General features: G+C 44.2%; 2 protein-coding genes across 8 annotated transcripts in view; both read left to right on the top strand.

Moving 5' to 3' along the window:
- Positions 1-7,805, top strand: part of cux2b (cut-like homeobox 2b) — a 128,502-nt gene extending 120,697 nt beyond the window's left edge. For all 5 annotated transcript variants that reach the window (XM_035378511.1, XM_035378513.1, XM_035378510.1 and 2 more), the window contains exons 20-22: positions 873-1,061; positions 1,301-1,577; positions 2,108-7,805. In XM_035378511.1, coding sequence (XP_035234402.1) covers positions 873-1,061; positions 1,301-1,577; positions 2,108-2,981 — 1,340 coding nt within the window. In that variant the 3' untranslated portion in view covers positions 2,982-7,805. The remainder of the gene's footprint in view (positions 1-872; positions 1,062-1,300; positions 1,578-2,107) is intronic.
- A 1,907-nt stretch (positions 7,806-9,712) lies between these two features.
- Positions 9,713-14,798, top strand: part of mtmr3 (myotubularin related protein 3) — a 28,826-nt gene continuing 23,740 nt past the window's right edge. For all 3 annotated transcript variants that reach the window (XM_035379515.1, XM_035379514.1, XM_035379516.1), the window contains exons 1-2: positions 9,713-9,902; positions 14,579-14,652. The gene's annotated coding sequence lies outside the window, so the exon portion shown is untranslated. The remainder of the gene's footprint in view (positions 9,903-14,578; positions 14,653-14,798) is intronic.

Genomic DNA, 14,798 nt, shown 5'->3' with positions numbered 1-14,798 from the left:
GAATGCTGGTGTGTCTTTTCCAGATTTAGATGTTTGAATTTATGTCTGTGCTCCAAGTCTTTCCTGAAAAAACATGACAAAAAAATGGCTCTATTACATATATCCCCCTCTGTTTTCCTGACTGCGATCCCCTCATTTCTCAGTTTTTAGTACTAATGCCCACAGTATCAGTGCAGTTTGTTTCACAGATTTCAGATTGCCAGGGCCAAGTGGGCCAGCAGCAGTATTATTGTGCTGGACCAGCCTTTTGAACCCTCGGAAGCCAGCCAGCCTAGTTCCAGCTCTCTCGTGAAAAAGGGATATTGATACCGTCAGACTTCTGCTGTCCTTGTTTGACTCGCTTGATTGAGTTACCTGAGCCCTGTAACAGCTCTTCAGTTCCTGCTCAGAAGGGTGTCCTCTGTAGTGCAAGTTTAGAACTATTTTTGTCCACTGGTTTACCCTCTATTAGCATGCTGAGTGTGTGTTAGTGGCTGAGCCCCTGCTTTCTAACCTGGCTGTTTCCATGGGTTTAAGGGCAGTCTGTGTAATGTGTTTATGGTTCTGTGCATGTGTGTTTACAGCCTTCAATGCCTGTGTTCTGACACTGTGTTTACCTTTCTGCATGTTTGCATAGTTGATGTTTTCATTTGTGGATGTGGCGTATGCTCACATTTTTGTGTGTCTGTATTTGTACTGTTGGGTTTTTACTTCGGACCCAAAATGTTGCACGTGCATTATGTAATGTCTTCACATCCCCCCCTTTGTGTTCGTGTAAATATGTACACACTATATATATCCTCATAACATGGCTGTGTGTACGTGCGCACATTGTGTTTCTGCTTGCAGGGTCGTCACGTTACTCTGTGTGTGTGTGTGTGGGTGTGTTTCAGGTCAGCGCCTGTTTGGGGAGAGTATCCTGGGCCTCACACAAGGCTCAGTGTCAGACCTGCTGTCCAGACCCAAGCCCTGGCACAAGCTGAGCCTGAAGGGGCGGGAGCCCTTCGTACGCATGCAGCTGTGGCTGAATGACCCGCACAATGTGGACAAGCTGCGGGACATGAAGAAGATGGAGAAGAAAGGTGTGTCTGTGTGTAAATGTGATGCTGTACATTTTGTTTGTGTGGTTGGGAGGTTTCTCCCCAGATGTGATAACCAATCTCTTTCATTGAATTACCTGCTCCCTCGATAGTGATTTGCAGGAATAGCATTTTACCAGTAGGGGGCAAAGAAGCAATTTAACTATTAGTAACTAATATTTTATATCTTATATATTTACTACTGATAACCCCTCTCCTGTGTCTGTGTCCCCTCTAACCAGCTTACCTGAAGCGGCGATATGGGCTCCTGAGCACAGGGTCAGACAGCGACTCCCCTGGTACCCGCTCAGACTGCGTGAGCCCTGCGCTCAGCGCGGTGGACCTGTGCCCCTTCGGCCAGGCCAAGAAGCCGCGCGTGGTGCTGGCGGCTGAGGAGAAGGAGGCCCTGAAGAAGGCCTACCTCCTGGAGCCCTACCCCTCCCAGCACACCATTGAGATGCTGGCCGCGCAGCTCAACCTCAAGACCAACACGGTCATCAACTGGTTCCACAATTACAGGTCAGTCCGTTAGTCACAAGGTTGCTGCATCTGCCAGCGTCACGTGCAGTATAAACAGAAGAGCAGACGCAGAGCATCAGAAATGAGCACTGCCACGTGCCACATGCTCTGGTCAAATCTGTCCCTGTAAGCGGTGACTGGGAGAGCCACGGGGTGACTCATCAGAAGGAAACGTGGTTGTTGGCAGGGTATTCCCCTGCCCGCCTCATCTGCCCCATGGGTAGTCCTCCAGCACAGTGACTGCAGCTCAGCGCTGGATTGCAGAGAAAACTGGGGCTGCACATGCTTGGGAAGACTAGAATTAATCTGCACATGCTTGGAAAGACACCCGCTAGAATTAACTGAAAGCAATACAGTGGACAAACCTGCCATTATTTTTGGGCAGTCCAAATCAGAAAGAGAAACAATAGGGAATTAATGGGGGTAGTGATCAAAGAATGTTTACTTTATTTATGTTATAAAGTAAATTAACAAAATGAGCAGCAGATCTGCACTGGTCTGCATGACTCCAGCTGTGATTCTCCCGGCAGGTCCCGCATGCGGCGCGAGGTCTTCATGGAAGGTCTCCAGGACAACGACACGGACGCGGAGCCGAGCGGTTTCTCCACGCCCCCGCCGCAGAGCCCCACCTCCGACTGTGAGGACAGGAAGCAGCCGCACCCCGGCCACAGCCCCCACTACGGCCACCTGCCCAGCGCCGTGCGGAGCCAGCTCGTCGTCAAGCAGGAGGCCTACGAGCTGGAGGATGAGGAGGAGGAGGAGGAGGAGGAGGAGGAGGAGGATGGACGGGAGGACGAGGGAGCAGGGGCGAGGAAAAGGTACATGAAGCACTCTAAAACCAAGTGTATCTCCACGGGCGTGCAGTTCCCCCTGCTGAAGACGGAGCGCGAGGATCCCGTGGCCTGCTACAGAGAGCTGTCCTCAGGCCAGCACTGCCCCAAGGGCCTCAAGGAGGACTCTGCAATGTGCAGCCAAGTGCCAGCGGCCTTCCCTGGATCCCTCTCCCCCGACAGCCCCCAGAGGGCCGGACAGTCTCGGCAGGAGGGGGGCGACGACCCTGAGAAGTCATCGGTGGACCCCGTCAGCTTCAAAGCCTCCTCAGAGCCGTCACGCAGCAGCCTGGAGGTGTCCCTCAACTCCCCCTCCGCCGCCTCCTCGCCGGGCCTCATGATGTCCGTCTCCCCCGTCCCGTCGTCCTCCGCCCCCATCTCCCCGTCGCCTCCCAATCCCGCCGCGACAGCGGGCGCCAACCCCGGCTCGGATCCCGCAGCGCCCCCACAGAACCTCCCCAAACTCAACAAGAGCTCTCAGAGACGCAACGAGAAGATGGCCAACCTCAACAACATAATCCACCGGCTGGAGCGCGCAGCCAACCGCGAGGAGACCCTGGAGTGGGAGTTCTAGAGCTACCTTCCTCTCCGCACACCCCCTGCCCCCCCCCCCCCCCCCTCCCCCAACCCTCCCCACTTTTTAAAGTCCCTTTTTCTTTTTTTCTCTGTGAGCTGCAGACATGGAGAAGGACTCTGAAAGAGAACGCGTCGAGGTAACTGCCGAAAAAGAGTCGCCCCCCTACTGGGCAGAGGAGCCTGGCTCCTGGCGCACCCTCCCACCCCCGTCTTCCTTGTTCCCCTTCCTGCCGTGAATCCTTCTGTAGAGAAAGGATTACTGCAGAGCAACTTTCCAACTCTGATGAACTACTCAGAGAACTTTTGAAAATGGAGAACAACAACAAAAAAAAACAAACAACAAAAAATAAGAAATTATTTATAAGCGTGTTTTAGGTATTTTAATAAAGGATACTACTTTCAAATATATGTAACAGCCCTAGCTGTTGTGTTTTAAATAGAGGAGGAAACCTCTGATGTGAAGACTTTGCAGCTGTGGTGTCATATGATGCACACTGAAGTTCTGTAGTTTGCCACTGGGTGAGATTAAAAAAAAGACTTCTGTCTTAAGCCATCAAAAGCACTATGATTATTTAAAAAAAGACTGACCAAATTTGCTACTTTTTGAATAGCAATTTTTCAGATTTTTGTCTTTAAGACATTATAGATAAAAGTCAAGTTACTCACAAAAAAACTTAATACTTACTGAGGGATAGTCCTTAAAGACTCTAAAATAGCAAACATCTCCTATGTACTTAGTTTCTTGGTGATATGTTTTGGAACATTTGTAACACAAAAGCGTGTCATGTGTGGTTGTACATGTTGTAGAATTGTCTGCAATAGCCTTCTCTGAACAAGATGTAGCATGGTACTCGACTTACCCTCTTATCCCCTATAGTTAGTCACCTGTGATACACTTGAAATTAAAAAAAATCTGAAAAAGTCTTAAAAATTACAAAAAAAAGAGAAAAAAGGAAATGCAAATAAGAGTAGGACCTTGTTAGTGGAAGTGTTTTTTCTTTAAGACTACATTGCGGTTTACAGTGTGGCCGTTTCTCATGTGCTTGGCAGTGAGGCCGGGGTTTGATTCACTACACATGAGCACAGTTTACACCAGTTTGGTTTTCCATCTCATAATTACCTCTTATGTCCTGTAGGACAGTGATTCTCAACTGACTATTGGCCGACAAACACCTGGGTGCTGGCAGTTTTTAAGGATGCACAGTATAATTAAAATTTAAGCGTCAACGTTGAGAAGTGCCACAGCAGCAACCCCTTCTAACATCAGCCAGTGCCGTTGTTGCTGTGAAGTTTTAAATGGTCTTCTCCAATTTAAGATTGCTTAAAATCAAGGGATTAAGGGTTAATCACAAGCTAAAAAGTAGCATCTCCAGATGAACTTTTTTCCGCATGTTTACACGACAGTTGGGCATCATTATGATTTTGGAATCCAGTTTAAATTGGTTTGAGTGAATCTGTGTTTGAGAGAGAGTGGGAGAGAAAGGGAAAATAAGAAGACTATGGGAGAAAGATTTACAGAAGATGATTCAGCACACCAGGACTTGTCACAGGTCACAGTGGTTGAGAGACACTGCTCAAGGACATGCCCATCTTGCCCTACACATCAGGCAGTTTTACTGTACGTCTCTTCTGTTCTTAATTCCGTTCTTGCCTGTTGAGGTTTACTGGGGCACCCCCAGTTTGCTCTCCCTACTGTACATTTTATCTCATTGAATTTGCGCAAAGGTATCAACAACCCCCCCTCAGTATATACTGTATAGTTACTGTCTTTGGGAAATAATGTGTAACTGAGGTGTTCTACTTTTGAAGGAAAGCATGAAGCAGTGATTCAATGTGTGATGTCACGTACGATAAAAGAGCTGTAAATCTTTCCAGATCACTTTCAAAATCCCAGTTCAAGATTCATAATTGTGATATAGCTACAGAATTTTGTTCAAAGTCAGTGGATAAAGTATGCTTTTGTACTTGCAGCCAAAAGTAATGGCACCTGACTGTTCCTTAATGAATTGGCATAACCACACATTATCCCCAACGCTATGTTATGCTACATTTTAAGTTTCACTCTATGGCAAGGAATTCACAGGAACAATGCACTTATAATACTACTAGATCTTCTAGTTTTTGGTGTTATATTTCATGTCACCACTTGCCTTTAAATAGCCTGTGCTATTAATGCTGCATCAAGCTGAGCATTAGAATGAACTCAACAGTATCAAGGTGTTTATGAGTAATCCTTTAAAACTATATGAATAGTGAACCACAAAATGAGTAAACATTTCAATCAATGAATGAAGGCTAGTGTATAATGCAATGTTGAGCTAAGACCTGTCAAATTTAGAGAATGAAAGCTTAGAATATAAAGGGACATCATTCATATTTTAATAAAACCCCGGTGATCTTGAAGCCCTAAGTGAAACCAAAATCAGTGACTATGTTTATTAAATTTTAATCACACCTCAACAAATATCTTGAGATAAAGTTACTGGTCTTGAGTGTTTTGCTCTTGGCCTCTGAATTTGTGCTTTCAAATGAGTACTTTTGTCATGTCAACAGTGAGTTCCTTCTAAGTGTTTTGCCTCTGTTTTGTAATCTCATGAACAATGTTTATAAGTCTCCAATACCTCCTGTGAGAATTACTTACAGCACTTCGATTTTAAGATATGTGAAAAATCTAAAATAATTCATGGGAAATATTTACATTTCCTGACTTAATGTTTCACTAGTCTTTGCAGTTTATGTATCCTTGAAGTTGGTAGTAACATTTGCACATGTTTTAATAGTACAGAGAATTGGAAATATATCTATATATATAAAAATACACAGTTACAGAAAATGATATCTTAGATTCTTGAAACAAATGTGCTAATTATATTAACAGAGTGTACAGAAATTTATTTACCAAACCCTCAAGCCAGTTCTGGTCTGGACAGCTTGCCCATATTTTAGACATTTTCTCAGGGTAGTCTTGCCTCCTTATAAAATGAGCTTTACAAAATAGATTGGTCCTTGTTTCAGGTAAATTCACCATGTTGTGGGACTTAAAGTGACACACTATTAAGACAAAATTGACAATTTCCCTTATTTGCTACATGTGCATCACTGAATTCTCTAGTCCAACAGAAAACTCACAACAGAGTGGGCAAACTTCCAGCATCAGTTAAAAAAAAATACTACTTCTCAGTAGTAGATGTTTGTGCTGTACGTTCTTTTCTATAAAAGTAACATGGATAGAATATAGAGAGAGATGACTGCTTTGTAACCAGTGAGAATATTGTCAACAACCTTTGAAGCATGTCGTTAGTCAATAGCTTCTCATTAAAAATGTTTTTAAATAAAAAACAGGAACTACTGTAGGAGATGGTGAAGAAAAAACGTTCTCTGAGACTTCTAATGAAAGTGATTACTGTACTTGTTGCTGAGTGAATCTCCTTGATTATTTCAATGTAGTACACCTTTAAAGTGAACAAGGTTTGTTCTGCATTGAACCACGGCACAGTACCTTTCACAAATTCCACTGAATTTTGGGCTTTACATTTGATTTGTTCATAACACCTTTCTCTACTATATTAAAAATTCCTCAAAATAGTTATGAACTAACAAAACCACACAGGCAGGCACAAACATGAAGTCACATCCATACTAGTGATTACAACTTGCTATTATAACAGAGCCCCTCCCTCCCCACCATACTTCTTTTCCCCCATTTTAACATTTGTATCTTGCATGTGTTTTCATATTGTTCACCGAAAAAGGGGACTAGGCTGTATTTTTTATTATGATCCTACTGCATCAGAAACGGCACTCAACTCTTTATATATGTTGACAGGAATGCTTGTGAAAACAGGTTGATATTCAGTGAAGACATGGTGGAGAGGCATATGAATTCACATAATTTTTACTTTAAGCTCCAACAGACCTACCTGTACTTCCCACAGCCTGAAAACCAAACTTACAAATAAAGAAAGTGTAAGATGATAGAAGCGGATAGTTGTTAAAATCAAAACCCACAATGATTTTTAAGAATACTCTGCTTTCTTCCCTTGATAATTGGTTCATTGACATAGACAACGGCAGACGAGCCGCAGATATTGCAGGTCCTCTGTGACCCTAATATATCACTCACTAGAAAATATGAACAATTGTGTAATGCCTTCTGATATTACAGCTGTTTCAGCTTTAATTGAAACATCAGTCTGGTTTTTCTAACCCTAAAACTATATCTGAAGGAGGCAAGAGAAGTGCTACACTGATAAATTGGCAAATTCATCCCATTTTCAAAACCAAAACCCTTTGCATAGATGTCCAAAATGTGCTAAATGAAACATTTCTGGATGCTAAAAGGTTACAATTGAGGTGCTATAAAAGGTAAATGATCCTTTAATCTGCAGTATATGAATCACAGTTTGATGTCAAGGATTGATAAATGTATAATGGTGCATTAATAATAAATGTATTTAGGATCTGAGCTATTAGATGTGATTTGGGTCTGATCAAGTGAAGGTAGTTATTACAAGCATGTGTTCATTTGTTCCATTTGTAAGCTTTATCATCAGTGGCAGAGGTACCTGAAATGCCTTTGAGTTTTCTGTCACTTCATCTTCTTGTGTAGACACAACCCCATTTACCAAAACTGCCTACAGCTAACCTCTGTTAAATAACTAAAAGCATCAGAAGATATGATTTATTCTGAATAGGCAAATATATGCAGAGTCTTGGAATCATGCATCAAGCCATCGCTGAAAACATCATTGTATAAGATCCTGCTTGTGTTATGTTTTTTTGTTGAAACTTTGTAACAGTTGCATAAACTAAGCTGGCCTTCTGTACTGGTAATGTCTTCTCCTTTGCTCTAGCACTATACACAGAAAATGGTTTTCTGTAGAGTCTGGAAAACACATTTCACTGCAGGTAATGTACAGTACAATCCTAGTCAATCCATATATCCTAAATACCCATGCATCATTCAATGGCGAGCAACATTTAATACACAAAGCTCCTGCTGCTTGTTCTAATAACACTTTCTCAAAAAATAATCTTCCGTGAGCTACAAATTGTTAGTCCATCCACAGACCCCAGGTATAAATTGTGAAATGTTAATGTGAAACATTGGCTGTTTTTTCAGTCTGGCTATAATAGCTATGGGAGTGTGCATGTAATGTTATTTTGCACATTAGTCATATTTTACAAACAACTGCTACAGACTATATTAACAGCCGGTGGCACAGTGGTGCAGAGGGTAGAACTGTCGCTTCACAGCAAGAAAGATTCCTGGCCTGGGCCTTTCTGCATGGAGTTTGCATGTACCTGGCTGTACCCCAACGAGACCTCTGGGTACTCCAGTTTCCTCCCACAATCCAAAGACATGCAGGTTATGTTCATTGGAGACTCTAAATTGCCCATACGTATACGTGTGGGAGTGAATGGTGTGTGTGCCATGCGATAGATCTGTCAAGGGTGTGTTCCTGCCTCTCGCAACCCTGACCAGGATAAGCGGTTATAGATAATGAACGGACATATAACATATATTAACAGCACACACACCAGACCAAAACACAGTAGCAAACCACGGTCATTTATCGTATCGTTTTTGAACCTGTGTTAGTGTCAAATCGCCTTTTAAAATCGGTAGTTTACGATAAGGTCATTCTTTACATACAGTAGCACGCGCTAGGCCTATATAAAGTATTTGCCCATCTTAACATCTTGCGCAAAATAGGTTCACTCTCGTTCAACAAGGAAGGATAGCTGCATATCATGTAGGGTAATGTTCAGATATCTGCACAGATTCTCTGCTAGCATTTCCTGTTAAGTACTGTAAAATGATTCTTTGACTTCGTTACGATGGTTCAGCAATCACTTGTCCATGTATTATTTACATAATTACCTATACACGGATGTGAAGTGTGTGCTTCAATTCATCACATGGGTACGCTTCTGCTACCACTGGAATGAGTTACCACCAAGCTCCCAAGCTATAGCTACGTCATTCTGCCAAATTGTCTTACTTTTAGGTGACGTGTTCCACCATCTGGATGCTAATAACATTTTTTTACGTCTAGACCTTAAAATGTAGGAGGCAGAAAAGCCGGCTTGCAAATAGACTATTAGCAGCTGCATGTATTAGCCTACAGGTTGTCCATAATCGAAGGAAAACGTACGATGATAGAGTTGGGTACAGCGACTCAGATCATATAGCAAAAACCCATGCAAACGATATTTGGCTAAGTAACTTCATAGAAGTCTTTGATTTAACGAATATTTAATCTGAGTGCGGAATCTCCGTCCGGCATTAACAAAAATGTGCCGAGGACGAGCTTTTTTGCTAAATTATATTGTATGGCTCGCTGTTGCAAAACTTTGCATTGGTTTAAATGTATACTTAATTCAACGGAATCATATTTGCATACAACAGGTTGGTTCTAACCTGCAGGATTGGTGACACGTCTACAGTTCTACGACAATATATTAGAATATAGATACAGAATGTAATCCTGTTCATTCACCCGGCCCCTTAGAAGATATATTTACCTACGTATACAACCAACTGCCAGTTACTGTGTGTGATCGCAGTCAACCGAAGACTAGTTTAATCATAATCTGTGTTCACATTGCGACAAAAAAATAAAAATTGAATATAACGGAAAGAACGTACACAAACCGCTCTCGTACAATGTTTACGGTACCCCACTCCTCCCCATCTGAACGTGATTACGCAACAAACACTGCGTACGTTCTCACGTCACGTGGGGAGTCCAGGGTTGGATACGCGGCGATGGCGACTCGGCGCTTTAGCAGGAGGGACTGATACGGCAACTGGATCTGACAGTTTATTTATTGTATGATTTGTTATTTATTGCAGTCAGAGTGCACAAATCGTCGACGAAACCCTCAGCAGACTCTTTCCCGGAGCTCCCTCTCGGTGAGTGCGCCGGTCACCTCTCTGCCTCGGTGTGTTTTGGCTGCGGCCTCCGACTTGGGGGTCCGCCCTCCATCTCATAACAACAACAAAAACAGAGCCTGTCAGCCAAGCTGGGATAAGGGAGACACAGCGGGCCATGCTACGCGCTCAGCCTAAGGCTGATCATAGCAACAAATACGACACGTTTAGAATGAGCAAATTGACTTGTTTTTCTTGAAAGAACAGAGTTTGCAAATGAGACGAGTAATAATCGTTATGGTGGTGTGGACGGGTCGGGAAAAGATAGCTGGCTAGCTAACTGTTATCAACCAAGCTTCCATTGGCATGAAAATAACGTTAACCTGCTAACTAAGCTAGCTGCCCAGCTACATCCAGAACGCCGCAAAGAGAACAGAAGAGGCAGGGCGTAACGGTTAGATGTGGATTCACTAATCGGTTACATTTTAATAATGGGCTGGATTTAGAAATGCAACCACATGACATTAGATAGCTACATATTTAAATAATAGAAATCTGCTTGCTAACATGATTTAACGTTAGCTGTTTAGCTACCGGGAACTTCAAGCATACAGACTGCTAGCAAGCTTAAACAGACAACAGAAGACACAAGTTAGTACAAAGAAGACTAGCTAACTGGCAACACAAAACGCCAGGCATTAGTTAAGATATTGTCAGGTTAGAGTAAATGGCGCACTTTACTAACATTGGCTTACGTGTTTTCATTATGAATGAGTGGCTTGCTGGCTAGCTAGCTTGACGCTTAATTGTCATCGCTAGCTGGCTAGTATGTAGCATGTTGAGCATATTGAGTTATTGCATAAGTTTATATCTGCAGTTATCCAGATAGCCGTCGTTAGCTGGACGCTGCAGAATTTCTAAACATAGTGTTTCTGAACGCACACAGCTCGCCCCTTCATTACAATACCTCTCATTTTACCGTTGTTTTCTGGTTTGGTAACATAACATAAGCGACTGCAATCAACAACTCTTACGTTAATGTTATGAAGAAGAATCTAGGTGGATGCGTTAATTCACTATTAGACGTTTTCATTGGTCTCTGGTCTCCTTTTTTGCCCACATCTTAGTTTACATTGATGGTAAACCAACTACTGTAACGTTAGCTAGTTGGCAAGCAGTCACCCCGAGTACAGATTTTTTAATGATTGATAATGACAAAGGGGAGGACTCTCCAATTTTAACTTTTAGATACCTTGTTATTGTTTTGACTGCAAACTTTATGTGAATACTTTAGACAGTAAACAGTAGCTGAAATAGCCCAGATAATAATTGAGAATTTGCTTCATTTTAGCTTAAAAGGGTTAGGAAAACACTTAGACTAGATTTAGTGCATTGTAGTTTAGTGCATGGTACTAAGCAGTCACAATTGAGATAAACAGTCTTTAATTTGAATCGTAAGGGCCAAAACAACCCTGCCTGAAGTAGAAATTTCTGGGTTTGCGTAGGGATTATTCCTGGTGCAAGGAGCAGTCAGCTGCAGCTAATTGGTGCCACACTTAAAGCCCTTGTGTTATGAAGTATGACCATCATGTGATAAGGAACTCTTTCCTTCCTTGGGTTGATAGGATGTTTGAAACTTTCATACTGTTTGTGATGTTCTTTAATGTTTATCCCCTGCGTAACATGGAAACTGAATTTTTTTCTTGTGAAAATGTCATTTGCATATGACGTATGTGAACGTTTTGTTGAAAGCCTGAACATGGATGAAAATGTGAAAATTATTTTTTTCTTGATCGTTGTAGTTCCATTTTTGCGGTGTACCTGTAGGGTCCAGGGTTTTCAAGTTGGATTGTGCCTGTTTAAGCTATGGGCTTACCTTTATATCTGAACACACTAGACTAAGTGGAAGCATATAAGATTGTGAGGGCAACTCGGATGAAGATGTCTGCCGAAAAATGTATATTCATAGATGGTAGTGGGGAGGATGATGACAACAGTGACTATGACATCACCTTTCTTTAGCAAGGCCACCTCTTCCATTCGCTGTGCCAGGCAGTGTGATTGAGGCTGAGAGAGGGGTGTCGCGCTGAAAAAAAACGGGGCTTGGATGGGAACGCAGGCTGAGCGCAGAGCTCACCTCGAACCCTCGTCACGGATAACGTGGCACCTGATGCAATCCTGTCTGAGAGAGTGACACTGATACTCTCTCCTCTCGCCACTGCCACACTCTTAAGCTGTGGTCACTGCCCGGGGTGGCATAATGTCACCATGAAGAGATCCGCACGCATGCCTAACCTTCGCCTTAAACAGGAACCGGCACATCAAAAAACGGTGCTAAACAACACGCCTATCGATACTTTTATATGTTTCATTTGCTTTTGTGAGGAAGAAAACTAAGAAAAAAAAAAATTATATGTATTTTAAAAAGTAAAGCACAATTCCATGGCTTCGCAATAGCCGTGCTGCTGCCGCCGCCCAGATTAAAACAGACACACCTCTGTTAGTCTGTTGGAACGCAGCCTTCAGCGGGTTAGACCAGTGCGCGGCTCCTGCACCCTCCCTAACCCGTCCCGGGCGCTGCGTTACTGTACACGCCAAAATCTCCCCTTCTGTCCCCCCGGCGGAGCGCTCCAAACTTTGTTTTGGTGCGACGGGACCCTGCTGCTAATCCAACGCTAAACACGGGGCTGCAGTCACGGGACCGGGAGTGGCTGAGGGGGGCGTGACCTCTGCGCCCGCGAATAGGAGCAGACCTGGGGTCGGGACAGCGGGTCACGAGCCAGATGGGATAAGCGCTCGCGCGTGCGTGCGCACTGCAGATAGGTTTAATCAGTACCTACCAGCGCTGAGGGGTGTGTTTTTATAGCATCGCGCTGTTCTGCACAGCGCTTCGTATGCCTCTTGCTTTGGAGTGGGGTTTTGGCACGTTCCAAATTTTCTAGGGCTGGGAAAGTGTTATATTTCTAGAATTCTCAAACAGTCACAGTGCAGGCCTGTATCAGAGTACTTTTAGTGCTGTTTCTTCAAAGTATGTTTGGCAGAAAGTAGTGAGTCTGACATGACACACATTGGCATTAAAGGAATCGCAACACCGGGACTGTGCAGTAAAAACACAGCTAAGCAGAACTGATGAAATAGAGGAGCAATTGCAGAAAAATTGGGGTAGGACATGTGAATGGGAATGGTAATGGAGAAAGATGCCTGACATGACCATAGTGATACACACAGGGTATCCTTGAATATGCACATCGTGCATAACTTTAAACTGGTCTGTCAAGTATGAACGATAAGTCGGGGCCATCTCTAGCTGCACTTCACCACGCGCTCAACGCAAGACGTGGAAGAGAACACCCGAGCGAAGAGCCAATCGGAACGGAGGCCGGGTGGCCGCGTCGTTGACGTATGCTGGAATGCCGTCCGCGCAATCCGAGGCGCCACTATAAAACGTGAAGGACTCCCGAGTTTATCGGAATGCCACGCTTCGCATCACACATGTCTCTTCGGTTCGGCGCACCTCCGTTCCATTCGCAGGGTCCTGTCAGGTGAAGCTTCCGTCCGCGCGCGCCGCGACCTTTCCTGGTATCTGGGGGAGCAGCGTAGCGAGGCGGGGCGGCGCCGCGTGTTTATCTGATTTCGACCGCGTCAGACGGCGAGGGGGGAGAGCGTCGGCGACGAAGCCAGCGCGGAGAGATAAGCGAAGAGGAAGCGGCGAGCCGGCACTGCGGCCGACACGCTGAGGGAGGAGCGGCTCGTTGCATCACACTCTGAATGCGCAGTCAGTGTTTTGGAGCCGGGGCATTGTGGGATAGGCTGATTGAGTGAGAGGGCGAACTGGCCGCTGGTCAAGCCCCACAGACGGTCTCGGGATCGTCTTCGGTGACGCTCCGTTCCTGGTTATATTTAGCCTCGCCCGAGTTGTCGCAAGAAATATGCGCTCCCAAGTAAGCGGCCTTTTCATCACGGCCAGCGCTGGCTCCTCCTCGCTTGTTTCGTGAGATTTTAGAGCTCAAATATTAATGCGATCAGTGTTACATGTCTAAATGTCCCACACCTGTTTCATCATTTTGTCTTACGCCCCATGGCACTTTTTGGTTTTGTATTTGTCAGTATGTGAGCTCAAAAAACAACTATTTATTCTGTGAAGACTGATATCTTTGCAGTGTGGAGTTTGTATTCCAATTTTTAGATGAATAACGTATCATTAAATGAATACTTCAAGTTCAGTACGTAAATTAGAACCCAGTAGAACCCTGCCACTGAGTCTTTCTGAGTGGAGGCTAACCGATGAGTCTTGATAACATGTCTTGAGTTCACTCTTCTCCATTAAATTAGTGTTTCATATGGAGCGCCTGTTTAAACAGTCTGGCTTTGTGGTCCAGTCAGTTGATTTGTTGGTGTGTTTTGACTAAATTGGGACTGGCACACCAGTGCCCCCCTCCCCCCTCCCTACAGCACCACAGTCTTTTGGAAGTGACCGCTCTTCTCCCTCTCAGTGCACTTGAATGAGTGCCAGTGACATTGTATATGAATCAGCTGGATATCCAGGCATTGATTATTTTTAATCACACAGGAACAGCATTCATTGACAAGGCATCCGCGGCAGTGAACAAATGTTAACCAGAATGTCCTAGGGCTGCGTTTGTCCGCATAAAACACGTAACGTTATTTTTAATTGCTGTTTAAAAATGGTTTCACGTAAATTGTCTCTCTTCCCTCAGAATTCAATGTCCTCGTTCTCTGTGGGTTTGCCGCAACAGAATCAGAGGTCTGCTTCTCCTGCGTTCTCTCTCTGGTGAGTTCTGATGCCCGGCGACAGCGTAATCGCGGTTAATACGGTAATGGCCCTTTTTCATCTGTGTAAAATGCTTTCAGAGTGCAGTCGTCCGGCGGCTTATAGCGAGCGTTCCGGCGCGGGGACAGTCCTCTCGGTGTCGCTCT

The sequence above is a fragment of the Anguilla anguilla genome, chromosome 10 (genome assembly GCF_013347855.1).
Source record: "Anguilla anguilla isolate fAngAng1 chromosome 10, fAngAng1.pri, whole genome shotgun sequence".
Taxonomy (NCBI): Eukaryota; Metazoa; Chordata; class Actinopteri; order Anguilliformes; family Anguillidae; genus Anguilla; species Anguilla anguilla.
Note: the sequence above shows the minus strand (reverse complement) of the source record. Positions and strands in the feature narration are given on the sequence as shown.